Raw genomic sequence first — 27,034 nt, 5'->3', positions numbered from 1 at the left:
AATGAACATTTCTCACACTGTAAATCAGGTTGGATCTGTAACAGCCTAGCTCTGACAAGCAATGGAGTCCTGATATGCTCGATATGGCTTATTGGTTCAGTGGTACAAATGTCACGCAACGTTTGGCCAATCCACAAAGCCAATCGGCTGGGTTGGCCAATGAAGGAAGCTGATGACTGTTGATCTCCCTAATATGGCAAATTGATCGCTTATGCAATCACGCATTGCAGAAGTTCCTGTGCTGCGCCCCCACCCCCCACCCCCCCATCCAATATGAAGCTCCCTAAGCCCCCCAACAGCACCTCAGTGCTTCCAGCGCCCCCCAATGTTCTGTGAACGCCCCCCTGGGTCTTCGCTGTACCACACCATCATCTTGTTTGATGGTGTGGTAAAGAACAAAGCTGTTAATTGTCCATACGAGTACAGACAGTGTGTCGCGTGCGCACAATAATCGGCCCAGTAGCTTTTATGTCCCTCTTTCACACTCGTGAAGTCTTTGTAATCCTGTTATAAACGTTTGTCACCTCCATCATGTCAGACCCTCTGACCAAAGCATAGACTAAGTGGTGACCGCGTGGACTTTGTATATTCCTGTGCTAGAGTGAGCGAGTGTGTGTATATTTGTCCATGTCTTACAAAGGGCATGTGATGGATTCGAGGGCTAGGCCTCTGTCAAACATCTCACATAGCTTAGATTAACCGGCCCGCTAAAAAGAAACTTGTTTGAGATAAAGAAAAATGGGGTTCAAGCCCTCTTTTTGGACATGCACACACGCGCGCACACACACACACACACACACACACACACACACACACACACACACACACACACACACACACACACTCACGCACATACACGTTTACACACTTGAACACTCATGCAGTGAAGTTAAAGGGATTGCGCATTGCAGTCTGTCTCCCTGTCATCTGTGGATAAGCCTTGTGAAATGTATAGCTGTCCCTGTAATGCAGATTCACGCACGTACGCACGCACGCACGCACGCACGCACGCACGCACGCACGCACGCACGCACGCACGCACGCACGCACACACACACACACACACACACACACACACACACACACACACACACACACACACACACACACATTTATCCATGCCTATTACATTAAATCTTCTGACACTCTGGTCTGAGTTTGCAGTTTGCCTGGTAGAGAATAGCAGGATTTAGACTATGGACACAGGGACTGTGTGTGTGTGTGCCTTCGTGTGTCTGTGTGTCTGTGCAGTATACGGGCACTAGATCTGGCCGGGCATTAGAATTGCATGATGTATTTTCAGTTTCACACATCCACAGTTTCACTCAACTTTGTGTAATTGCAATGCTGCTGTACTAATCCTTGTCTGTGATTCTGTTTTCACTCTTTGCCTTCACTCGTCTGTCTGTCTGTGTGTCTGTCTGTCTGCCTCTCTCTCTCTCTCTCTCTCTCTCTCTCTCTCTCTCTCTCTCTCTCTCTCTCTCCCTCCCTCCAGGTGGCTCAGCTGCTGCTGAACAGCAACATGGTGACGACCCTGCTGGAGGGAGAGGGGCGTGGCGGTGTAGACTCCGCCTCCACAACGCCTCTCCACCTGGCTGCCCGGAATGGACACAAGGACATCATCAGGTTAGATCGCAGCGAGCTGTAGCTCAGAGTGTTGACGTGCTCACATGCACTCTGCTCTTCATCCCTCCCTCTCACATCTGTGCATTGCACCCTCCATCCCCCCATCCTTCACCTTTGAAATACTTCGCACCTTCTTGACGGCTAACTCGCCTTATCAAGTTTGTGTAATGAGTATTGGAAGGGGGAGGGATGTGTGTGTGTGTGTGTGTGTGTGTGTGTGTGTGTGTGTGTGTGTGTGTGTGTGTGTGTGTGTGTGTGTGTGTGTGTGTGTGTGTGTGTGTGTGTGTGTGTGTGTGTGTGTGTGTGTGTGTGTGTGTGTGTGTGTGTGTTAGCCTGGCGTAGACAGACTATATCACTGCGTGGATATGAGTCTGGTGCTTCCATGAGGACGTTTTTTCCCCAGGGGCGGGATCAAAACAATGGCCCTCAACGCAATTGGTTAGACCTACAACCAACTGCCAATTACAGTCTCCCACATTCGAATATTGGGCCCTGATTGGTCACACACGTCTTCTGGAGCAGGAAATGGATTCTCTATGGAGCGGTGCCAGACCCGAATCGCAGAGTGTCATTTTTTTTTGCACTTGCAGATTCGTCTGGTCCCAGGCTATGTGTGTGTGTGTGTGTGTGTGTGTGCGCGCGCACACACACAATTCTGCACACGCACGTGTGTCTAAATGTGTATGTATATGTAGCCAAGCAGCTCCACCCTGCTTCCCAGACAAGCTGATAATGATTCCCATCCTCCCTAAATCACAACATTCCCCCATGCAAACCTCCCACGGATCCCTCGCTCTCCTGACCTGGGATGTGGACTAGTACAGTGGTTCTCAACCTGTGGGTCGGGTCCCCAAGGGGGATCCCCACATGATTTTGGGGGGGTCCCCAGATGACAGTGAAAGTGACAGTTTAAGGACTTTTAAGACCTTTTTAATACCAAAAAAATAAAGAAGAAATGAAAAGAAATAAGACCATTACTGCATCAAAAGTAATCAACAAACTATACTATAAAAAATGATCAAACATTGGCCAAATTGTCAAATAATATAACAAAGAGGCGTTGCAAGGCGTTGTGAGCTTGTAGATCTGCTATTGTCTCAATATTTATCTGTAGAACCAAGTCAAACAAAATGTAATATCTCAAACAAGTGCTTGTCAGGGTGGGGGGTCCCTAGCCTGGCGTAGTTAGACTATATCACTGCGTGGATATGAGTCTGGTGCTTCCATGAGGACGTTTTGATTCCCAAGGGGCGGGATCAAAACAATGTCCCTCGACGCAATTGGTTAGACCTACAACCAACTACCAATTACAGTCGCCCATATTCGAATACTGGGCCCTGATTGGTGCCCCACGTCTTCTGGGAGAGGAAGTGGATTCTCTATGGAGCGGTGCCAGACCCAAATCGCAGAGTGCAATTTTTTTTTGCACTCGCAGATTCGTCTGGTCCCAGGCTAGGGGGTCCCCAGTTCAAATGTGATTATTTTGGGGGGGTCGTGGCCTGAAAAGGTTGAGAACCACTGGACTAGTAGACTGAGAGGGGAAAGGAGTTCCTTTTCCACAAAATAAAATAAAATGTTGGGATGACATGCTCATTAATATGTTGTGTTGGTACCAAGCCCCCAGAGCCATGGTAGAACAGTGAAGCGGCCGTCACCTGGTGGTCAAATCTGAGAATGCAATACTTCCGCATTTAAAACGCCACTGCGCATGCTTCTACTGTTTGAAACCCTAGTGCGCCTGCTCGGTGCTCAAGACTTCCGCATTTGGGCTCCGGAAGTAGAGGTACTTCCGGGTGCTTCAAACGCCAGTGAGCAACTTTCATTGAAATGAATAGCTGGGCGGAGCAGTCCGCCCTCTAGATACATTATAACTCTATGGTTGGTACCCGTACATGATTGCATCCGGTGAGGATGCAAGACAACTTGACAAGACAGACAGCTAGAAGTAATGTTTGCTAATAGCTGCCTTAATTTTTTCATTGTTCACCTACACATGGTCTAAGACTTTCTCTTCAACATCAAATACTTGTTCACCTTAATGGAAACCACAACCCTTGAAACTAACAAATGAGTGGGGCAGTGTGAATTAACACAGGATTGACCCTGGCACAGGTGTGTTACCTGTTTATTAAGCTACTGCTATCTTTCAACCACAACTAACGAGACAAGACATCAGTTGAATGAGTTTGGGGACAGAGACGGGGATGAGATAAATTACATAGTATACTATACAACTAATTATTTTTGATGGGAATATGAATTGCAACAACTATGCAGTGATAGTGAAGAAAGGGAACTTGCAAAGACACTTTCTGACAAACCACAAATCATTTGACTAGACCTTTCCAGCAGACAGAACTGAGGGAACTGAAATCTCAGCCATACGTATTTGTGTGCCATACATGGAACTGGATAGAGCTCTCTCATCATTATTTGTCTCATCAGCAAGAACTGCACAGTGATGGTGAAGACAAACCACACGTCATTTGACTAGACAATTTCAGCAGACAGAGAACTGAGAAAAATAAATAAACTAAGGAACTGAAATTTCAACCATTTTGCCATAAAAGAAATATCAAGTGAAGTGCAATCATCAGTATGTTAATCATAAATAATGTTTTTATTATTGTTTGATGTGCATTACACTTTTCTTTTACCAACATTGAGACACAGGTGATCGTTTCACGAAATCATGGTCATGGTCATGGTCATGGTCATGGTCATGATGATGACCCCTGGTTGTGAGCTTGTAGATCTGCTATTTACTGAGCACGACACCGGCACACAACTACGTATAACTGAGGCTTCAAGCGATTAGAGTGCAACGCTTGCTGCTGCTGCTGAGCTATAAGGAAGGATGGAAGGAGACTGCTGGTTATGGCTGGGAAATTAATCGAAAATATATCGAAAATTCAAAACAAATCTTTGTATTTTTTGTAACATGAAAATCACATCATAGTATAACCAACAACTATTAAATATAAAACAAGAAAAGTATGTTCCACAAATATACAAACAAAAACAGACACATTGCCCTGAATATTTTTTTTTGTTTTTTGTTTTGATCATTTCTTTCCTTATATATCAACGAATCGACCCCAAAAACAAGTCAACAAGATCCTCTCCCACTTACAGTATATTCCCTGGCTGTAGACCAGCTGGGTTTTTAGCAGGGGAGTGCTGAACAGGCTCCCAGAATTCTAGGTCCCCCGTGAAGGTTGAGATAACAGTGACACATCCTTTTCGCTGTCAGTCCACAGCGAGAAGGCAGAAGTTTGTCATGTCAGCTACTCGCACCAACGGAACAACAGGTTACAATGTCAGGGCATTGAGTTATCTACCTCCTCAGAACTTGACACAACCTTCTCATCAGCCAGCCCAGGACCCCGACCTGCATGGCTGTCTGGATAGAATGCCCGAAGCTTTCCAACATCTGGTTCTCTTGCATTGCCAGAAAGGGAAAGATTTGTTAATGTGTGTGCGTGAGTGCGTGTACGTGTATGTGTGTGTGTGCGCTTGCGTGCTTATGTGGGTGGATTAATTAGATATTACCTTATTTGAGTGGAGTGATCTGCCTGTATGCAGTAGTTAGTGATTCGACAGCATCTTATGTGAGTGTGTTGTTGTTGCTTTTTACTTTCAGGTTGCTTCTCAAAGCCGGTATTGACATCAACAGAGCCACCAAAGCTGGGACCGCGCTGCACGAGGCTGCCCTCTATGGCAAGACTGAAGTAGTGCGGCTGCTGCTCGATGTAAGCACAGACTGCAAACACAGGCATAGGAGGACTGCACAATGTTGAGAACAACAATACTGTCAGAATATGCACTAGCATTTTCAATCACAGTATTCACACACGTTTTGACATAATTTCTTAGAAGAGATATTAAATAGGGTTGGCCTGGGCTTGTAGGATGCTGATAAGGCAGTTTTATTTGTATAGCACATTTCAACAACAAGGCAATTCAATGTGCTTTACGCAGAACAACAACCAAAGGAAACAACAATTATACTGTGGAAAGTAATATTGAAACATGATATATGACAATATTGTGCAACTCTATTCAGTCAGGCAGATATATTTTTAGTCCCTCTGTTAGGTTGATGTAACCTTTCTCTGTCAATTCGTCAAGTCACGACTTGGTAAAGTCAGGAAATTATAAGAATTGATCTCTATCCAAACCAGTAGCTCTTCCTGTACTTTCACTTAAAATGACACACTCAGTGTTCATGTTATTCTTTAATATAAGAGGCAGTTGTTGACAGACTGCAAGGGGAGTGTGTTATTGTGTTAAGTGCTTACGCTGAGTCTCTCTCTCTCTCTGTGTGTGTGTGTGTGTGTGTGTGTGTGTGTGTGTGTGTGTGTGTGTGTGTGTGTGCGTGTGCGCGCGTGTGCGTGTGCGTGTGCCTCAAGGCGGGCGTCAATGTGAACATGCGCAACACATACAACCAGACGGCTCTGGACATCGTCAACCAGTTCACCACTTCTACCGCAAGCAAGGAAATCAAACAGCTGCTCAGAGGTCAGTAGCTCTTCAAATGATAACAGTAGCACTTTTTGTCCTTTTTTATGCTTGGCTGTAGTCTTTATGAAGTTACGATTTCAGGACGAGACAGAGAGAGGCAGGAGTCAGGACATGTGAGGACATTGGACTTAATCAAACAGCAGTCTAGGACTGCACTCCAATTATAATAGTTCAGTTAATTGCAGCACAATCGCGTCAGGCAAGACGGCCTTCCTCAGTGTGCTATACTACCCAAACAAATATGTTCAACACAGGGACAGTCTGTTTGAAGCCTGGCTGTCGCAGCAGTACTCAGAATGATGATGCCAACAGGTTTGAAGGGTTGAAGAATTGTCACTTTCCCAATAATGGGTATATTATTATTTTAATTATATTTTTTTGTGTAATTTAACCACATGTAATGTTTGCTGTGACTAACTCTGTACATGGCTTAACCGAAATAAACGATTCACTCATTCTCAGAAAATAGCTGATCTACAAGCTCAAAAGTTGTGAGCTTGTAGATTGTATTTTCGTCAAAGAGATTTGGTGTTGATGGAAAAAAGGAGACTGCGTATAGACACCTGGGGAATCCCTGCCAACGAAGTAAATTATATAGGGTTTAAGTGTTTAATTGATCTTTGTGAATAGCTTACGAGATTATGAATAAACCGGGAGGTTGACTACTGCTGTGACAGTCTGATTACAAATAGCGTGCGGCTAACTTGGACAGTTTGTCAAATATTTAGCACTCGAAGTGGGACTTGCCTGAAGCATTTGTGTGGTAATAAACAGAACTATTATAATTGGTGTACCATCTTGCACTATTCATTTTATCTTTTATTGTGATGCTCCATGTTGTTACATTGGGTTGAGCGTGTTTTATTATTCCAATCAGGAAGTTTGACCTACAGTACTCACTCACAGTAGCGAATAGAGTCAAGACATTCAGTATGCATCATGACAACCTGATTTGTATTATTTCTGTCTTTCTCTCTTTCTGTGTCTCTCTGTCTCTTGCTGTTGACATAGAAGCATCGAGTTCTCTGCAGGTCAGGGCGGTGAAAGACTACTGGAACCTCCACGACCCCACCGCACTCAACCTCCGAGCTGGGGACCTCATCATGGTACGTGTATGTGTATGTGTGTGTGTGTGTGTGTGTGTGTGTGTGTGTGTGTGTGTGTGTGTGTGTGTGTGTGTGTGTGTGTGTGTGTGTGTGTGTGTGTGTGTGTGTGTGTGTGTGTGTGTGTGTGTGTGTGTGTGTGCGTGCGTGCGTTGTGTGTGTAATCTCAGTCTATGTCATAGATTGGCTTCATTCTCTGCAACAGTCTGGAATTTGACTGATTGATCAACATTTTATTGACAAAAATACATATACATGAATGTACTTATCTGTCAAAAAGTAAAAACAAAAAAGCTTTAGAGCTTATTTCCATAGTGGTCCTTTGAACGCAAATGAGAGTGCCACGTGTTGGGGGGGGGGGGGGGGGGGGGGGTTATGCACGCTCCAGCAGTGACTCATACTTATACAGTATACTTCATGTCCTCGGGGTCAAGTCTTTACAGGGCTCTCTCTGGCTCCATTTAGGCTCACATAGAATTCACGCATTTCCTCTTCTTTATCTTTCCTTTGCGCGCCTGTCTTTGACGAGAGTCCCCGGAATGGATGGTTATTTTTTTCCCTCTGACCTCGTTTCCTCACATCTTTAATGCGGTGGCTTATTAAGACGTGGCCCTCCTCTTTAAGGCCTGTCCCGCGTTCAGAGTTGGGATTAGTGTGTTATCTTTTCAATGATACTTTGATTACGCCTTTCCAAATTTGAGGCTACTGTATGTGTAAATTCCAGCTGTGTTTGTTGGGTGTGTTTAGCAGTACTTGCATCATCTCCCCTTGCAGTTTTTCTTGTCAAGGGGAAACCATTTGGGATTCCGAATCTTTTTCCAAAGAGTGTACAAATGGAACCAAATGGGCCTTTACGGGTGCATTTGATTACATTTGTATATTTTGGTTCGATTTATTTTTTCTTCAGAATTTTACTGTGTAGTCTACCACTTCTACCAACTCTTTTTCTTTACCCATTCATTAGTAGGGGAAACACCGGCTTATGTAAGGATAAAGTGATAAATGGTGGTTCAATGGTGGTGTTAAGTTAGTCTAGTATTAGCATTTTGTGGGTTATGTTGCACTGTAATTTGCTGTACGCAGTAAAAACCGGACTGTTCATTTTACTCTGAGAGTGTAAAAATGTACCCCTAAGGGCAAAGGAAAATGAGCACTTTTGTTTTAATGAACAATTTGACTGTGTACCCTCAATAAGAGATTACAGCAGAGGTAACAGGTAACAACTCGCTCCCATCACTCTTTCATTATAGACTCATTTGTCTCATCCTCTCTCTCTCTCTCTCTCTCTCTCTCTCACACACACACACACACACACACACACACACACACACACACACACACACACACACACACACACACACACACACACACACACACACACACACACACACACACACACACACACACACACACACACACGGTTTGCTTTTAGTCATCGGTTGTTTGTGTGCAAGTTGAGCGTGGGAGGGTCTTCTTGTGGGTGTTTATGTGCTTGTTTGTGACCGTATGATATAAGAGTGCCTCTGACATCTCCCAGATCCTGTTGGAACTTGTATGTTGTTGTGCTGTCCTATCCTGTTCAGAAGGGGGACGTGTTTTTTTGGCTTCTCCGGGCGTTTTGTTAACACTGTCAATGGGTATTTTTCAGCTCATCGGTTCTCTCATTATTGTCTTAAAAATGTGCCCCTGGGGAGTCAAAGACAGTTGACATGCACACTTAGAGCTGACATAGAGTTGACGATGGAAGCTCTTAATACTCTGCAGGAGGCTAGCCGTCTGCAAGAGGGTCTGCGTCTCTGTGTCTGTGTGCCTATTTGTCTGTCTATTATTTTCACATTATGTTTTATACTTTTTTTTTCTTTTTTTCTTTTGGGTTGTTTCTTTTTTATTTGTTATGTCGACATTCATAGCACACAGTCCTTAAATATGTTGTGGCCCTATGAGAAACAATTCATGTCAGTTTTCAATGTTTAATAACAAAACTTAACAGTTTGATATTGATGGAGATTAGTGATGGAAAGCTGTAGAGTAAAGGTAACGGAAAATGATTTAAAAAACAAATCTCCGAGCCTAATGATGAACACATCAAAGTCTTTGATTTAGTCCTCATCTCTTATCAAGCAATCTCTCATAATTAGCCTTCCTCTTCTGACTCTTCCAACCACTTGATGAACTTCTGAAGCCCTTTGTTCTTGCGCAGCTGTCTGCTCCTGTCAGTGGAAGAATCAGAATCAGAATCAGCTCCCTGGGAGAAACAGCGCATTATGTTCTCCTCTTCCAAGATATGGCCATGCTGCTGGAAGGGGAACTCTAGAAGCACTCTGGTTAATATTTGTGTCACCTCCTTCAGGGTGATGTTGTATGCATACCAATTTTATCCAATCAGGATAGAGAACTCAGACAGGATACAGATTAAACAAGTGAAATTGGTTGTGATGACTGAATAAATTAGTAGACAAAATTGGAACTGGAACACTATAGAATGAAGCTGATAAATAGGCACTCTCTCCTGATTGGCTGACCTGAAAATTTATTTTTTGTTTATCAAACAGCTGGGAAGACAGGGAGGCTCCTGTTACTGAACAAACGCTCTATAGCAATGATTACTATCAGAAAATAGTGCTTTAACCTTTTAACAAAAAACGTTTTTGTTTTAACCAAAAATGATCGCTTGCCCTACCTAGTGTTTTGACAAATATTTGGGGGCCCACTCGCAACAACCTCACAGCCCACCAGTGGGCCCCAGCTCACAGGCAACTATTTTCAGCAACCTTTAAGGAGAATTTAACTCAGGTTCAGACAGAAACAAATTCCAATGAATTTGCCAGGTGTGTGACCCTGCGGAAATGCTTATCTACAAGCTCAGCATTTAATAGGTCATATTTTAATGTCATCCTGACAAAACATATAGCCTACATTTGCAAACATTTCAGTGCTGATTAGACCACGCTACATTTGTGCAGTGCAACAAGAGCCTGATATTTTTGTCTCCGGCGTGGCCGAGACTATGTTTTGCACCCTGTCCGTTCGTCCATGTGTGTGGGAGTGCGGTGGGAATCGCTGGGATAGAAGAAATTGGTTCTGAATCAATAATAACACGCTGTACATGTGATTGGTTGTAGGTGGTGGAACAACACTCGGATGGCCGATGGAAAGGTTACATCCATGACAACCAGAGGGGAACAGACCGGGTGGGTTTCTTCCCCCCTTCTGTTGTGGAGGTCCTCAGCAGGAGAGCAGGTAGAAATACCCAGCATGCACCTGTGCTGTGCATCACATGAATGCAACGCACTCACAGAGACCTACAAACAATACACATACCTGTTCATACAGTATACATTCAATCCTATAGATCTGTTTCACACTCTCCTTAGCCCAGGCTAATTGCATTCTGATTCGAAATAGCGTTGCTAAACCTAGGATCGAATTGAGCTAGTACACAATAAAATCTTCCGTGTTTTCTTTTATCCATTTCATTTGTAACTCTGAGAGTATACAAATGTAATCAAACGGACCGATTTTATAGTGTAGGTGTGGGGGACCCAACCATTTCAAAATTGAACCTTTGTAAAGAGGAGTAATGGTGAAGTAAGCCCAGGGCAAACCCTGGGCTGTCCTGCCGTTTTAAACTGGAGACAAAAGTAACATATTTTCAGTTGAAAATATGTAATATTTGTTTAACAGAATGTAGCACACTCACTTTTTCACCAAAGCAGTGGCCTACACACAGTGAACAGCTATATTGACATACACAAGCTAGTTGTCTGTGTCATGTGGGGGCGTGGTCAGTGGCAAGCTAGGCATGCTTGACATTCTAATTTAACTGCGACAAACAATGGATTACAAATCCCCCACTAGTTTTGCAGCTCAAAATATACACTAGCACAGTGGTTCTCAAAGTGGGGTCCGGGGATCCATTTATACGTTAGCTATTCAATCACGAAAATGTTTGGAAGATTTTGAACAAATCGTCTCTTCTGGGGGTCCCTGGCACAAAACATTTTCATATGGGGGTCCTTCCTTGACATGAAAACGTTTGAGAACCACTGCTACTAGCATTCAAACAGCAGGGCAACAACAGTAAGAACTAGTTAGTAAACAAACACATACGACCCTATCTGACACAATGCACAATTTCATTTTAAGGCACGTAAGCCAGGCCCCCCCCCCACACACACACACACACACACACACACACACACACACACACACACACACACACACACACACACACACACACACACACACACACACACACACACACACACACACACACACACACACACACACATTAATAGGATTACTAGGGCCAGATTGGGAAGTGTCAGCACAGTGCTAAAGCCCCAAGAGTCTGCGTTGAGATATTGTGCTGTGCTGTGCGTGTGCTGTGCGTGTGCTGTGCGTGTGTGTGTGTGTGTGTGTGTGTGTGTGTGTGTGTGTGTGTGTGTGTGTGTGTGTGTGTGTGTGTGTGTGTGAGGAGAGAAAGAAACTTCATTTTAAAGCCCATAGTCGGTGACAATTCCCTTGCTCAAGAGGCAAACTCAGCGTGTGTGTGTGTGTGTGTGTGTGTGTGTGTGTGTGTGTGTGTGTGTGTGTGTGTGCTTGATGATAATGTCAGTGGTGTCAGCACCCATGGACTGACACACACACACACACACACACACACACACACGCACACGCACACGCACACGCGCACGCGCGCAACAAGGGTGCGTAAAGCCCTCTCTGAAGTACTGGTGATCTTACATTCCCATTCAGCAGCCCCTTATATAACACCAAAAGGGATTTAGACTGAATATGTCCTATTTACGTTGTTGTTCGATTCATTCAATGAATGGAATGTATGATGAGACTCATCACGTACTTGTAAGATTATTTTTCTACAGCTAAAAGAGGCAGTTTTTGCTTTTAAAGGAGCTTGAAACCATAGGTTGATTTTGTAGTTTGTACAAAATACAGTACAGTTCTGGTTAAAAAAATACAGCAGATTAAAAACATGGCAGGCTAGTGAGCAACACAGCTGCAGTTAATAAACTTAATAATGGGTGTGTGTTAGATTTAGGTGTGCTTAGAGCCATGGGGGTAGTAATTGTCAATTGTCAATGCATATTGACACACCCAAATCTAACATTATTCATTTCATTTGATTAACTGCATCACGGTACTATAAGGTCAGTGTCTGCCATGTTTTTACCCTTCTGTAGTTTTTAAACTTGAACTGGAAAACAAACTACAGTCAGCCTAGGGTTTCATCCCCCTTCAATTCCCATGCTTGCACCCATAATTTAAATTTAAAAATATTTAAATGCATGTAACCACGCATGTATGTTCTGAGTAGCCATGCCTGTAGCCAAGAAGACTAAAATCTCCCTTGGCCAAGCCAAGGGGGGAGGGGGATTCCCCTTTGAATGAACGGCAGATATTTGATTTCCCATGCGGTAGACCTTTCGAAAATCCAGGTGGTCACATTGACGGCAGGTTTCCCGATGAGGGGGCGTCAGAGCAGGGTGAATGTAGCAGAATAGCCCTGCCTGTAGCCCAGAAGCCTAATATCTCCCTTTGATTAAGCAGTAGATGTTTGGTTTCCCAAAATTCTCATCAGGTAGACCCGAGTTTGAATCCCTGTGTTTGCACATGTCATGCATGTACACATGTAAGCGCACACATACAGTATATGTACACTCAAACATGCATGTTCTACATTTCCCATACCTGTTTCCCTGACCCTAGGAGGCACTCTCTCCCGCCAAGCCTCACTGCCATGCCAACGCCAACAGTTCCTGTCCAGAGCTCCTCCCTCAAGCCTTGACCCCTCCCCTCAGACCGATGACACTTACACCCTCGCCTATGAGTCTGCAGGTACGCACATACGTGCCCAGTTTTCACCCTCACTCAAGGTACTGATCTTTTTTTTTTTTTTTTTTTTCTATCCATGGGCCCTTTAACTACTTAAACCCTATATACTTCATTGATGGAGGTCCCCCAATGGTCTATACTTGGCCCCCCTCCTTCTTTCCCTCTACTCCATATTTCTTTGCAGAAAATAGCCGATCTACAAGGCCATAGATCTGGAATCTTCGCCTGTATTCGTGAAATCTTCACCCTATTATGACACGCTCAAATAGGGACACTAGGGTTCATGTGGTTAAATCCTCCATAGTTAATATCCTTACAGCATCATTCTGAAGGCTCGATAAACCCAGTTCCTACCAACCATCACCACCACCACCCTGGTGCCCTTCTCTACCAAATCTGTTGGTGGTTCTCCCTGTGTGTCAGCACAGCTAGGCTTCTGTCAGCACCATAGATTCAACCAACTGGCTACAGTTGGTGCGGCGTATTTGTGACCGTACACGTGTTAGTAGCTGCTCTTCCTGGCTAAAGTGTGCGTGTTTATACCTATACGTGTGTGCATTCGTTTGTTAGGTGCACTACCTGGCAGACAGCCCTCAGCCCCAACTAGTCCTGCTAGCTCCACTCAGGACATTTGGGTCCTCAGGAGCTCTCCCACTGGTAAGAGTGTGTGCCCCCCACATCCCCACCCGAACCCCCACCCCCGTGTGGCCGCTATGACCCTCAAAAAGCAGCCACCCAACCTGTGTGTTGTCACTAAGCAGCTCTGTCCCTTATCCCCTTCCTCCCGTGTGTGAGGAGTTGAGCCCTTACCCGCCCGCTGATCTAGAGTCATTCCCATTCTTGCCTTTACCTCATGAGGATCTGAGTGCGACAATGATTCCAGCATCACATTCTTAGTAACCTCAAACGTATCAGCGACGCACGGAACCCACCCAACAAAAGCGCTCGCACATGCAGGTTTGTGCGTAACTGTTCTTGGCGATTCTGGCCAAACCGGGATGTCTGGTCACCCTATATACAATGTATTTCTATGAGAAGACACCTGCGGAGTGGACACCCTTTTTTCCGCCCAGAGTGGGAGTGGGGGGGGGGGGATCTTCACGTGCAGGAAGAAAAGCAGTGTCCGTGCACTTATGCTTGCACATCCTGTGTGTTACGTGCGTAAGATTATCCAACCTGCACATCTCAATGTGCTTGCATAAAATAGTTTTCGGTTCATTCACCTTTTTGTGGCCTAACATGCTACCCTCATTTGATCCCAACTCCCATCTGCACCCCCACCCGGTAAGGAAGCTTTATCCCCGTCTCATCCCTCTGTATTCCAAAGTGTTGACCTTTCTGACCCTCCCCTACCAGTAAATCCTCACCTAATGAACAGCACGGCTTGGTCCACTAACCATAATTTCCTCCTTAGCATTACGGGATGGTAAGTGTGCATCATACTCATAGACCGCATTTACACCTTCTATTAAATTGTGATCTTGTAGCTGAATATCTTGTCTGGATAATGGATAAACCATAATTCATCGCAATCGGAATCCACTAACATTGCATTTTAACTACTTACAGTAGACCCTATATACTTCATTGACCGGAGTCCCCCAGGTCTATATACTAGGCCCCCTCCCTTTTTCCTCTACACCAAATCTCTGCCAAAAATAGCTGTTCCTATAGTTTTCTCCAAAATAGGGATGCTAGGGATGTGGTTAATGCAAGGTGTAAATGTGGTCATAGTCCCCTTTTGCACAGGGAGTTCAAGGTGGGAATATTGCAGCGTTATTCCACCCCACTGTTCTGTTCTTTTTGGTTTGCCAGTCTCGCTGCTTTCTGTGGAAACAAACTGTAGCCATTGGATACTGGATATTTTGGTTACATCTGGTTTTCCCTTGCAATTATTTTTTCTCACACGCCACCTTTCCTATTTTCACATCTCTCTCTCTCTCTCTCTCTCTCTCTCTCTCTCTCTCTTTCAGGTGACAGAAACAGTGTCGGTAGTGCTGGCAGTGTCGGTAGCAGCCGTAGTGCTGGTAGTGGCCAGAGCTCAGAGAGTGGCCACAAACAGAATGGGACTCTTGCCCGCCATACCCCTGATACTGGCAAGGTTAGATCTGGAATGCTATGGAAATATTTTGCAAATACTTCCAAGCCATGTTTGATCGAGTGAAGAAAAATAAACTCACTGTTGTACGTGCAGTACATTCCATCACTACCAAATCCCAAGAGTAAATGAAAGTGTCAAAACAGACTTTTATGAATACTCAGGGTTTTGCAGTGTAAGATTTATTTTAACACCTTAATGGTTGCAATTAATCCATTTAAAGTGAGATCGCTACACTAGCCCACCTACTACTGTGGTCTACTTACCTTACTGTTTCCACTTTATTTTATTTTTCTTTATAGCTGGCACCCTCTGCTGGTGAAATAGGGGACCATCACCACACCTCAGACCACAGCAAACAGGTTGATGGAACCCCAGGTAAGTCACTGAACTTCATAATCTCCTGTCCTAATCATCTGTCCCTTTTCTTATTTGCCTTGTGGAATACTGATTCTGGCTAGCCTAAAACCATTATACTTCCTCAGACAAGGTGTCCTGCCAAAAAATACATTCTGAGACTTTGGCCGCCCTTATAAAGCAAGGCTTGGTCTTGCACAAAGCATATTATAGTAGAGCCATCCACACTAAGAATGATAATATAAAGATAACTGTAACAATGATGTGAGCATCCACACATGATGAACGGTAACATTCTATCAGCATGTTAACGTGAGTGACGTGTTAAACATGACACCTTTTAAATTAAAAGCAACACTAAAAAGTTAACCAGGGAAAAGGGAGTCAAGTGTCAAACGTTGATCCCGACTCCCCCTGGGGTAGTGTCCAAGTGTCCTTGAGCAAGACACAGAATCCCAACTGCTCCCGAGGAGTAGGTTGGTGCCTTGAATGGTTTCCTCTGCCGTAGGTGTGGAATGTGTGTGTGAATAGGTGAACATAATGCACATTGTCAAGCGCCTTGGATCAAGGCACTATATGAATGTAACTTTTACCATTTTAACACCTTCTCTATTAAAGGAAATTAACCACCAAATACTGGTGCACGCACAACTACAGTAGTCCTGTAAAATAAGATGGTACTGTAGCTCCTCACTGCCGAATGGCTCTAACTGTACTTGTCCCTAGGTTTTTAGCAGCCAAGCCCTTTACTAATGAGTTGATTCAGTCAGTCACTCTCTGCAGCCCTAGAGGGGGGGAGGGCAGTACCTGGGTCAAGACATGAGAGAACAGGCAACAAGGAAAACACACACCACTACAACCGTAACAGATACCAACAACGTTCACCATTGTCATTGTCATAGTTGTGGTGTGGACTATACTTGAGTTTTTTCCCCAAATTATATATTTATAGTTATCGTTATACTGTAGATGTCGTTCTTGGTGTATGAATGGCCCTTGAGATTACAAGCAACCTTGTCATAGGCAAGTTACTCAAACATCACTGAAGGGCATTTGACCCAGTGCCATCATCTCTCAAACTAAATATAGGCCCTATGACATATTTCCAGTGTATTCCACTAACCAGAAGACCAATGAGTTGACTTTAGAACAGAGGGCATACCTGTAAAGACAAAAGGAGACAGAATAACCTTAAGTCACCCCACCACAGAAACCAATAAACCCCATCAGCTTCTCCCGGCACCACACCCAATATATAAACAACAAATCACTGCTCTGAAGAAACAGTGAAGAACAATAGAGGAGGGATATATGTCTTTGAAATATAAAGGAGGTCATTTCAGCATGAGCCATCTGATCTAAGCTCTGGGTATGAAAGAAAGGAAGGGAAAAGAACTGGGACATCTTCTCCTGGCTTAGGATGTTTGTGCTGAGTAAGGCCAAAGAGCTCTCTCAGCGAAGTAGTGACATGCAAGACAGAGCGAGGGATTTCAACTGACCTGGGGGTAGGGTGGGGGGATAAGGAGAGAAGAGGGAGAAGAAAGGAAGAAGAAGAAATGCAGGAAGGGAGGGAGGGGAAGGGTGGAGGGGAGGAGACGGAAAAATACACAGCAGGGAGCGAAAAAGTGGAAAACCTCTCAGTTTAATGAAGAGGACAGAGGGAGTCGGAAGGGAGATGACAGAATGACATGGCTGTGTGAAAAGAGAGCGATAAAAGCTGCGAGGCGCTGTGTTGACAGCGTGAGCATCAGGCCAGAGAGCGGGGCAGCGTTCAGATACTGTAGTTCTACAGGTGAGCTGAGAAACGGTGGACAAATGAAGTGCAAAACGACCGGCGTGTGGTCAATCGCATTCTTCCTGACGGGTGAGAGTTGCAAATTGATTTATTTTTCATTTTAGGAAGGATATTTTAGCATTTCTTGTGGTAGCATTTCCTGCACATTTTAGGCCTTCGCTCAGGCACAGAGGTCATTGCTAATGAATAATTCAAAAGCAACTTCTCACTGAAAGCATGAATGTTAAATTGTTTTGTGAGATCAGTTTCAGACAAGGTCAGAATGTGGATATTCTGGATAAGGAAGTCCTGTGATTTAAAAAAAACAAAAGTGTTACTAGCCTTGAGAATATCTATTTGTCCTCATCACGGTTGAGTCCCTGATCTCTCATCCCTGAGAGATCAGGACTTGGTCGTGTGAGAAGCAGTGAGTGTTGTTTTTGAGTTGATGAGGTGTGCAGATGCACACACACACACCTTTTTGATTTTTCTCTTTCTTTCTCCGTCTATCTGCATGTCTCTCTTCCCCCCGGGGCCAAATAAGTCATCGCTAGGTGCTGTTCTACTCCCCTGGGAGACTGGGGCCCCTGACTTGTTGACAACAAAGGAGAGTGAGGCAGAGATGGCAGAAAAACAGGGGGCGGGGGGAATTAGAAATACAAAAACAAATCGAATAATGATAGAGTAAAGCGGCATTCCGTGACAGAGCTGTGCAGCACAGAGGCAGATGGAGACTGACGGAAGAGTGGGGCTATATAACAGGCAGTCGGCAGCAGAGAGGGGGCGATCAAAACCCTGGCCTTAGGTCAAAACAAGACAGAGAACGAGGCCAGAGGGTGCATTCTTCAGTGAGCCGTGGTGATATGTCATGAGTGTGCTCACTGGGGCTTTCAGATCATCTTTAGATAGCACACCTTCACTCACCTGGAAAGACAACCAGACAGGACTCAACACAGCACAGCAGCCCCCACCACAACACACACACATACCCACACACACACACACACACACACACACACACACACATGCGATTCACCAGCCAGAATATGGTCAACATTGAGTATTCACTCAATGTTGACTTGGTGTTTTTATGGTGACAGTGGTTTATTTTGTCGTCGGGGGTCTGGCTGACCTGAAAGTTACACAATAAACATTAATTGCCCCTTGCTTCCAAAATGTGAAAGTTTGTGCAAGCTGCAATCCGGAACATATTATAATGAATAACATTGTATTTTAATCAATCTTTATGGTAGAATACATTAATATAATATACATTAGCTAGCACATCTGCAGTGGTTGGAGGTGGTCTCCTTACTCAGGTAGGACATAAAAGCTTTAAATACATATAATAAATATAAATAGAAGGATTCATCTTGTATGTTTTGTAGGTGGTCAGCGTCGGCAGGTCAACGGAGCCCCTCAGAAAGGTTTTATGAGACCAGCACAACTTCTCGAAGGCAAGGTGAGTTCTCCAGCGCACGCTTGTAAACAGAAATAAAGTGTGTTTGCTTCACAGTAACAACCCTTACGGGGTCCATTTGGTAACATTTGTACACTATCAAGAGTTACAAATGGATAAAGTATCCTCAGTGTTAATTAATATGTATAGCTCTTGGTCTTCATTTTCCCATTTGCACACTCTCAAGAGTTTAAATTAACTCTGAGGATTTCACCCATCAACACTGACATCATTCAAACAATACCACGGCTAGTTCTTGGCTAGAGTTTTCACGGCCTTGACTACTCTGATTTTTCCTGCATGTCACTGTACATTAGTAATGCATGTCTGTCCAGTAGTGTGTCATAATAACACTGTATACGTCCTCTGTGTATTAGGACTCCGAGGCCATCTACCAGTGGTTATGTGAGTTCCAGCTTGAGCAATACACATCCAACTTCATCAGCGCAGGATATGATGTACCCACCATCAGCAGGATGACCCCTGAGGTCTGTGTGTGTGTGTGTGTGTGTGTGTGTGTGTGTGTGTGTGTGTGTGTGTGTGTGTGTGTGCTATGTTATCGTATTGTTTTGCCCTTTTGTCTGTCCCTAATAAGCTGACCTGATGCTGCTACATCAATTTTACGTTTCAATAATCTTTTTCTGGAAAAAGCAGACATTCTTTAATGTTGTTGGGACAGTTATAGCATAGCTTACACATTTACATTCGTTGATGATAATCATGGCCTGTTTAACAGAAAAGGCCAGCTGGTAAAGTCAGTGCTCCCTCCGTCTCAATCTAATATAGGCTCTGATGTCCAGTATCTGTTTAGCAAACTCTACTGTGGATACTGAAATTCATGTAATTCTTGTTTGTGTACACCAAGAATGGATATAACTATTTCCAAAGGCTTTGTTGACCATTTTTGGGTGCATAAGCATGTAAAAATAGACCCCAGTCCTATTTTACAACCTCCACACACTGTGCTCATACATGCTCGCTGTGTGTGTGTTGTGCATATACAGTAGTACTGTTTTTTATACAGTATGTTTGTCTTTTAAGTTGCACTGTTTTATCTCACATTTATTGACTGTCCTCCTAAAATAAATTGACTAACTAGGGTGTAGCTTGTAAATAAAGCAGTGTTTAAAAAGCATAAAGCATGTGATATGTGATAATTGTCTAAACATGGCGTTTGCTCTTCAGGATCTGACAGCCATTGGGGTCACCAAGCCAGGCCACCGTAAGAAGATCTCAATAGAGATTGGCAACCTGAGCATCCCTGAGTGGTTGCCTGACTACATTCCTGTAAGAAAACAACAATCTTACAGTCTGTCATACAGTACATTGTCATTTTGATTTAATGCTACACGGTCAAATTGTGTCAAAATGCCAGTATTTGGTGTTTTCTAATGATTGCAGAAAACAAAAAAGACAACCCCATCTTTTCTTAACCTACTGTACTGTACATCCACCCATCCCTTTCTCTGTTTGGCCAGTTGGACCTTGGGGAGTGGTTGAGTGTGATAGGACTGCCCCAGTACCAGAAGAGGTTATGTGAGAATGGCTACGACTCCATCACCATCGTCAAAGACATCACGTGGGAGGACCTGCAGGAGATAGGAATCACTAAACTTGGTAGGCTCACTCGGTTGTCCCAGTTGTGCCTAATTGTCTCCGCCAGGCCGAAGGCATTATGGCCGAGACTATGTTTTGCACCCTGTCCGTCCTTCCGTCTGTCCGTGTGGCTGTCTGTGATCAGCTAATCTCCGGCACCGTTGGATGATCACAGCGAAACTGTGCACACACACTCCCTGGATGCCAGAGCGGAACCTAGCTCATTCTTGCCCCAAATTCTTCACATGGGCTTGTTATAGCCACCAGGAGGCCGATTTTTGCAAAACAAATTTTTGACTGTACTCCTATACATATTTTGTCCAAACATCACGCAAATAGATACACAGTATCGTCATTAAACAAAACTGAACAACTATGTTGAGGAACAAATGCCACCCTTTTAACATTGCCCTATTATAGCGGCACCAGGAGGCAGATTTTTGCAAAACAATGTTTTTTATAAATACACATTTTGTCCAAACATCACGCAAATCGGTACACATTATCTTCATAGTCAAGTGATCAAGACGGATCCGTCCGATTTTTTGGCGCATTCCGAACATTGCTGGCCCATAATAACTTATAACCTACCTGACCTGGCGGAGACCTGTGCTCCGAGGAGCGCTTTTTGTAGTTTATACACCTTCAAGGTATAAACAGTTGTTAGCTTGCCTTGGAGATAATTTATTGCTTTTGAGCTTGCAGGCAGACAGATCAACGAAAAGACCCTGGAACAAAGTATTTTGAGATGGGGGTCCACGGCCCAATACATATCATTTTGGGGGTCCTTGACATGAAAAAGTTTGAGAACCACTGATATAGCAACATAAGTTTTTCAGAAAACATATTAGAAGACATTTGTAGAATTGACCTCAGGTCTTAATGGGTTAAATATCATAGGTTTATTATGACTGTATCAAGGTTGCTGATTTTGACTTCCATGTCTCAGGTCACCAGAAAAAGCTGATGCTTGCCGTGAAGAGACTATGTGACCTGCAGCGCTCCAGGGCTGGAGGGGGCACACTGCGACGGAACCCCCCAGCAGCCCTGGAGCTGATGGCCATTGAGCACACGCCAGCACACAACGCCCACACCTCCGAAGACTGCTGCCCCTCTCCTCACACCCCTAGGGCGCTGCTCTCCTTTCAGGACAGCGAGTTGAGTGCTGAGCTGCAGAGTGCCATGATGGGCAGGGCAGGGGGAGGGGTGGGTGAGGCATTCAGCGCGAGGGGCGTGGCTTCGCCGTCGACATCGGCCATGTCACTCAGCCAGGAGAGCATCGGGATGCGGTCCAGGGGGTCCGGGAATTCTGGAAATTCTGGGAATTCTCACCCGGGAAACGGCACGTTGGCGTCGGCGAGGACGCCGAGCCAATCGGAAGAGAGCTTGGCCAACGGGGGAGAGGCGAAGCACGGAGGAGACAGCCCCAGAGGGAGGAACAGACACGGACCCTCTGAGATGTGGGACCACCAGTGTCAGTCGGCCAATCCAACCAAATTGCCGTTCAACCCGCTCACCCCGCCTCTAACCCCCAGCAAGATGCCCCGCTTTGCCTACCCAGTGCTCCCCGCCAAGTCCAAACCCTGCCAGACCCCCACCCGCCTCTACCAGCCTCACCACTCCTCCCCATCATCACCTTCCCCAGAGGCCTCTCCCACCCAGAGGCAGTTCGTTTACCACGCCCAGGGAGGAGGCAGCGACGGGGGTCCACGTGTGCTCTCCAAGCCCCTGGTCGGAGCCGTCCCTCTTCCGGGCCCCAGGCCCGGTGACAGCCTCGCCGCAGACGCTCTCCGTTGCGTTCCTAAGAAGCGCACCCAGAGCCTGACACGCTATGCCCTCTCTGACGGAGAGCCAGACGATGAAGACGACGAATCTACTGACGGTGGCACTGGCTCAGCATCCGCTGTGACCATGCCCTCGTATGCCACCCTGGCACGTCGGCCCGGACGCGGGCACGCCGGCGCCTCGGGCGCCCAGCGCCACATTAACCGCAGCCACTCGTTCGCCGTCCGCTCCAGGCGCAAAGGTCCGCCCCCGCCGCCACCAAAGCGGATGAGCTCCGTGAGCGGCCCCTCGGGGGAGGATGTCAAAATGTCAGAGTCAGACATCGTAAGGGAGGGAGGTATAGAGACGGAGAGCGCCGGCAGCGTGAGGAGCATCGCAGCCAGGCTAGAGGGAAGTGCTAACAGTCCCTCCAGGAGGATGGACGTTCCACCACCCCGCACGCCAGTCTTGCCCAATCGTAGCCCACTCTCATCCCCTCATTCTCATGTGCCGTCTCTGAACAGCCCTGGGCCTTCCACAGTCGTAGCTGTCCCCTCGTTCCCTAAGCCTGTCCCCACTCTGGGCATGGGGGCTCTGAGGAGGATGGGCAATGGCGAGAGGGCAGAGGTGGGGGTTGACAAATTACAGAAAGACAGAGGAACAGAAGGTACGTTTGTTGAAAAGGAGAGAGGAGTGAAAAGTGGTCCGGTATCACAGAACACCTGTGTGTCTCCAAAGAGCCGCTGTCACCCTTTCGCCGAAGAAGGCAACCTCACAATCAAACAGCGGCCCAGGATGGCAGGCTGTGATCAGGCAGAGGCAGAAATCAAGATCCAGGATCCTCCAGAGTGCTCTGTCCAGGTTCCAAAGACCCTGGAGCTACCGGAGTTCAACCTAAAGGAGTCGGACACCGTGAAAAGACGCCACAAACCCAGAGACAAAGATGCGCAGACCCCAGAGGAGGCGACCTCCCCCACCAGTCAGGATGATGCACCCTCACACCTGTCAGTCAGAACCGGCAACTTCCACACGCACGCCAACGGTGACTCACTGAGCGACGGGGAATCTCAGAAGAGGCCAGAAGTCGTTTTCCAGAGAGTAGGCTCCATGGGAAAAGGCCCTAAACCACCTGTGTCCTCTAAACCCTCCAGTCCTCTCAAACCACCCCTCACCAGCAAGCCAGCTAGCCCGCAAAGAATAGCATCACCGGTTCCTCATCGGCCTGGCGCCCAGACACAAACGGCCATCCCTAAACTAAACAGTGTACAGATTCACACGGCTTCGCCTAAGCTTGCGGGTGGTGTTCAGACACGCGCTTGTGTGCCGAGTCCCAAATCCGCTGGGCACCTACTGGCACTGACATCCAAGCAAGCGAGTGTGTCACAGTCTTCGTCAGCAATGATCGCCAAGCAAATGAGTCCACAGAAGCATGTGGGTGTGTTTGTGTCACGACTCCCTCAGCCCACCGCATCTTCTATTCCATCAGCAGGTAACAGAAAAAATCTTTGTGCAGTAGCTCCTATTTATAGAACTTGAAGTGAATGGGAACTATCACGTACTGTAGCCTCAGAGTTCGATTAAAAAAACACACACAAAAAGGGGCAGGGACCTTTTCTTAACCACTTAAGCTCGATATACTTTGTTATATGACAAATAGCAATCTACTGTACAAACTCACAATTTAAAAGATAAGTAAACTGAAAGATTCTGACAGATTTCGAGAACATTGTACAGATTTGATCAAAATATGGACAGGGTTAATGTGGTTAACATAATTTCTTTAATTGAATTGATGAATTGAGTTATATATAAGGTGATATTATCAAACATAAATATCGAACATATCAGACAAGTCTACAGTACCTAAAAGGAACCACATGTATTTGAATCAGTCTGATTAACCATTAAAACCGGGAAAGCATCTGTGTCATTTTTTATTTTAGTGTCGGCTATTCAAAAACAGCAGATATTTTTGAACATTTTTGAAACATCTTGAAAGTCATTTATTGAGTCGGCCTCAGGTCTTAATGGGTTAAATCAGTCTGACTAATATGTGTCCTCTTTCCCTGCCTCTCCTACGTTACCCCCAGCCCGTCCCTCAGGAATCACCCTCAACGGGGCCCAGAGTGTTGGTTTTGGCTCTCCATCCTCCCTGTCATCATCATCATCATCATTGTCAGCCACATCTTACCCATCTTCAGCCCTACCAGGTCAGGCAGTGAAAGCAGGGAAAGCCCAGGCTGCTGGTGTGGCCTGTTCCGAGGTCCTGGTTCAGAAGAGACTGGAGGAGACCAGCACGTCACTGGAGGCAGCGCTGAAAGTGGTGGAGAACAAACTGGCGCAAGGCGGAGGTGGTGATGGGTAAGATGTTAACACCTTTAACCAATTAAACCCTATGCACTTAGTTAACCGGGGCCTCCCAGGGCTCTATGCTTGGGCTGTTCCCAATGTCACTAGGATGTCCACATTCCTTACTTAGATCACTTTTTGCTGTTTTCAAATGTTATGCTTTGTATGGTCCTGTTACTGTTATTGTGAACCTTTCAGTAATATTTTTAAAAGATGCATCATTATTAGTCCTCGTGAGGGGATTATTAAGGCTAGGCCAGTGTTCCTCAAACCTTTTTTCGGCCATTGTCCTCCCTATCCAATATCCAGGTCCCTTACCCCCCCCCCCCCCCCCCACCCAATTAATATGTAAGCTGTATTTTTAATGTGTATTGTGTTGCTTATTTAATGGACTGTTAGTATGTGATTATTATGTATTGCATAATAATCCCCACTAGCAAACCCCATTGGAAATGCATTGGGTGACCCACAGCACAGACATTTCATGTTCAAGTCCCAGCCCTCCTATAGTTTTAAGGCTAAAATACAAAATATAACTCAAAAGCATTGGAAGACACCTGCTGGTGAAACAAAGGGACACAGACAGTCAGTCAAATAGACTTTTCAGAAGTCGATTCCAATTGAATCTCAGATTATACTAAGATTCCCTGACCTTAATAGGGCATAGCAGTGGCGGCCATTTTCTGGTTCCACTTCAAAATAGTCAATGCATTTTTCCCATTGACATTTCCAAAAATATTTATATCAATTATTTTAAGCCTAGAATCAAGGCATCCAGGGTCCTGGTGAATCATGACCATAAAACGTGTGATTCTGTGAAAAAAACTTTTTTGAAAACAGCAAAACAAAGGGTATTTATTAAATATAGTACTGTATATCATATAATTACATTTAAAATAAAATAAAATCACAGAATTAAAATGTTTTATGGTCATGATTCACCAGGACCCTGGATGGCTTGATTCTAGGCTTAAATCAATTGATATAAATATTTTTGGAAATGTCAATGGGAAAAATGCATTGACTATTTTGAAGTGGAACCAGAAAATGGCCGCCACTGCTATGCCCTATAGCCTGCCAAAGTTTGTGCTTGAAGTTTGTAAGTTTGTAGAGTATCAAGGTTGGATTTGAACAGGGAACCTTCTGGTTACAAGCCCTATATCTGAACCACTGCACCACAGTGGTTCTTACATATTCTGTTCACTTGCGTGGCCTTCAGTGAAAGATTAGATAAAGGTAAAAGCGCCAGGTAAAAGTTGGAAAGAATTCCTTGCTGGTTTTGAACTCAGGACCTTCTGTGTACAAGGCCTGTATCTTAACAAGTAAGACGCGCGAACGCGGGAAGCGAACGCAAAAAAAAAGAAAAAAATATATTTAAAAAAATAATAATTAAATTAAAAAATATTAAAAAATATTTTTAAAAAAAGTAACCAATACATTTAAAAAAAAAAAAATACCAAAAAAGTCCGCGTTAAAAGGAAAGGAGCATTTTAGAAAATTACAAATTCATAAAAAAAATGTTTTGAATGTTTTTGAACAATTCAACAAAGTGTTTGAAGTGCCTGTTTCACCCACTTCCGGGGGGCGGAGCCAAAATCCGAGGCCGAAGTATTTGTTCGTAGACCCCCACTTAGGGGGGGGTAGAAAAAGTTTGGGAGCGATTCGGGCACATGGGGTTTCAATGAGGAGTTTTTAGGAGCCTTCTCCGGGGCGTGGATTCCGGGGGAAGGGGCGGGCTTAAACGCAACCTTGACAGGTGTGTTCAGTTTTCAAAGACCTTTCATTTGATGTATGGTACGTCTATATTGGACATTTACTTGGCTGCACACAGGCAGTGCACACAGAGACACACACACACACACACACACACACACCCAGAGCACGGTTTCATAGTAAGCTCCACTTGCACGGAGCTCCTCCTGATAGTTAAAGGTGGGGGGTTATGTCTGAAAGAACTCTGCTCAGCTGAGGTTTTGCAGAAACACATTTGAAGCTTTGTGAGCTCCCCATTAAATGTTCATTGCAGCTTTGACAATGCATGGGGCGCTTAAAGTTAATTATCTCCAAAACTACAAATGATTTCAAAGAAAAAATCTCAAGCATGCATGTCCACAGTAAGGTGGAATTTTAAAATTGTGAATCAAGTGTATAGGCTAAAGTATGAAGGAACAGCAAGGTTCACCTTTAAATGTCTATTGCCATTGACAATGCATTGGGCGCTTAAAGTTGAATATTTAAAAAACTACAAAACATTATAAAGTAAAAAGTTCAAGCATTACTGTGTCCACAGTAAGATGAATTATAAAAAGAGTGAATGGAGTTTCTAGGTGAAAGCGTTTTTTTGGTGTTTTTCTTAGGCGCAAAACCTGTCATCCACCTCCATTATAAATTTCTGAACTTTTAAAGGAGTACATCTCTAAAACTATAAAACATTTCAAATATTCATGTTCAGGCAAACATGTCCACAGTAAGATGAACATTTTAAAGTTTGAATGGGGTTTCAATAATTTGTAGTTTTTTTTAATATT

The 27,034-nt window shown here is 44.8% G+C and overlaps 1 protein-coding gene across 2 annotated transcripts in view; it reads left to right on the top strand.

Annotated features, from left to right (window-relative positions):
• Window positions 1-27,034, top strand: part of LOC311060632 (caskin-2-like) — a 77,526-nt gene that overhangs the window by 31,837 nt on the left and 18,655 nt on the right. Inside the window, exons 7-20 of one of the 2 annotated variants that reach the window (XM_084078876.1) lie at window positions 1,496-1,626; window positions 5,270-5,378; window positions 6,039-6,147; window positions 7,165-7,256; window positions 10,376-10,493; window positions 12,984-13,112; window positions 15,083-15,210; window positions 15,510-15,585; window positions 18,727-18,800; window positions 19,175-19,285; window positions 19,983-20,084; window positions 20,276-20,414; window positions 21,343-23,646; window positions 24,248-24,518. In XM_084078876.1, the coding sequence (XP_083935002.1) occupies window positions 1,496-1,626; window positions 5,270-5,378; window positions 6,039-6,147; window positions 7,165-7,256; window positions 10,376-10,493; window positions 12,984-13,112; window positions 15,083-15,210; window positions 15,510-15,585; window positions 18,727-18,800; window positions 19,175-19,285; window positions 19,983-20,084; window positions 20,276-20,414; window positions 21,343-23,646; window positions 24,248-24,518 (3,893 nt within the window). Of the gene's footprint in view, window positions 1-1,495; window positions 1,627-5,269; window positions 5,379-6,038; window positions 6,148-7,161; window positions 7,257-10,375; window positions 10,494-12,983; window positions 13,113-15,082; window positions 15,211-15,509; window positions 15,586-18,726; window positions 18,801-19,174; window positions 19,286-19,982; window positions 20,085-20,275; window positions 20,415-21,342; window positions 23,647-24,247; window positions 24,519-27,034 lie in introns of both variants that reach the window. The other variant, XM_084078875.1, reaches the window with a different exon arrangement.

Source organism: Gymnoscopelus microlampas (genome assembly GCF_963454915.1).
Source record: "Gymnoscopelus microlampas genome assembly, chromosome: 14".
Classification (NCBI taxonomy): Eukaryota; Metazoa; Chordata; class Actinopteri; order Myctophiformes; family Myctophidae; genus Gymnoscopelus; species Gymnoscopelus microlampas.
Note: the sequence above shows the minus strand (reverse complement) of the source record. Positions and strands in the feature narration are given on the sequence as shown.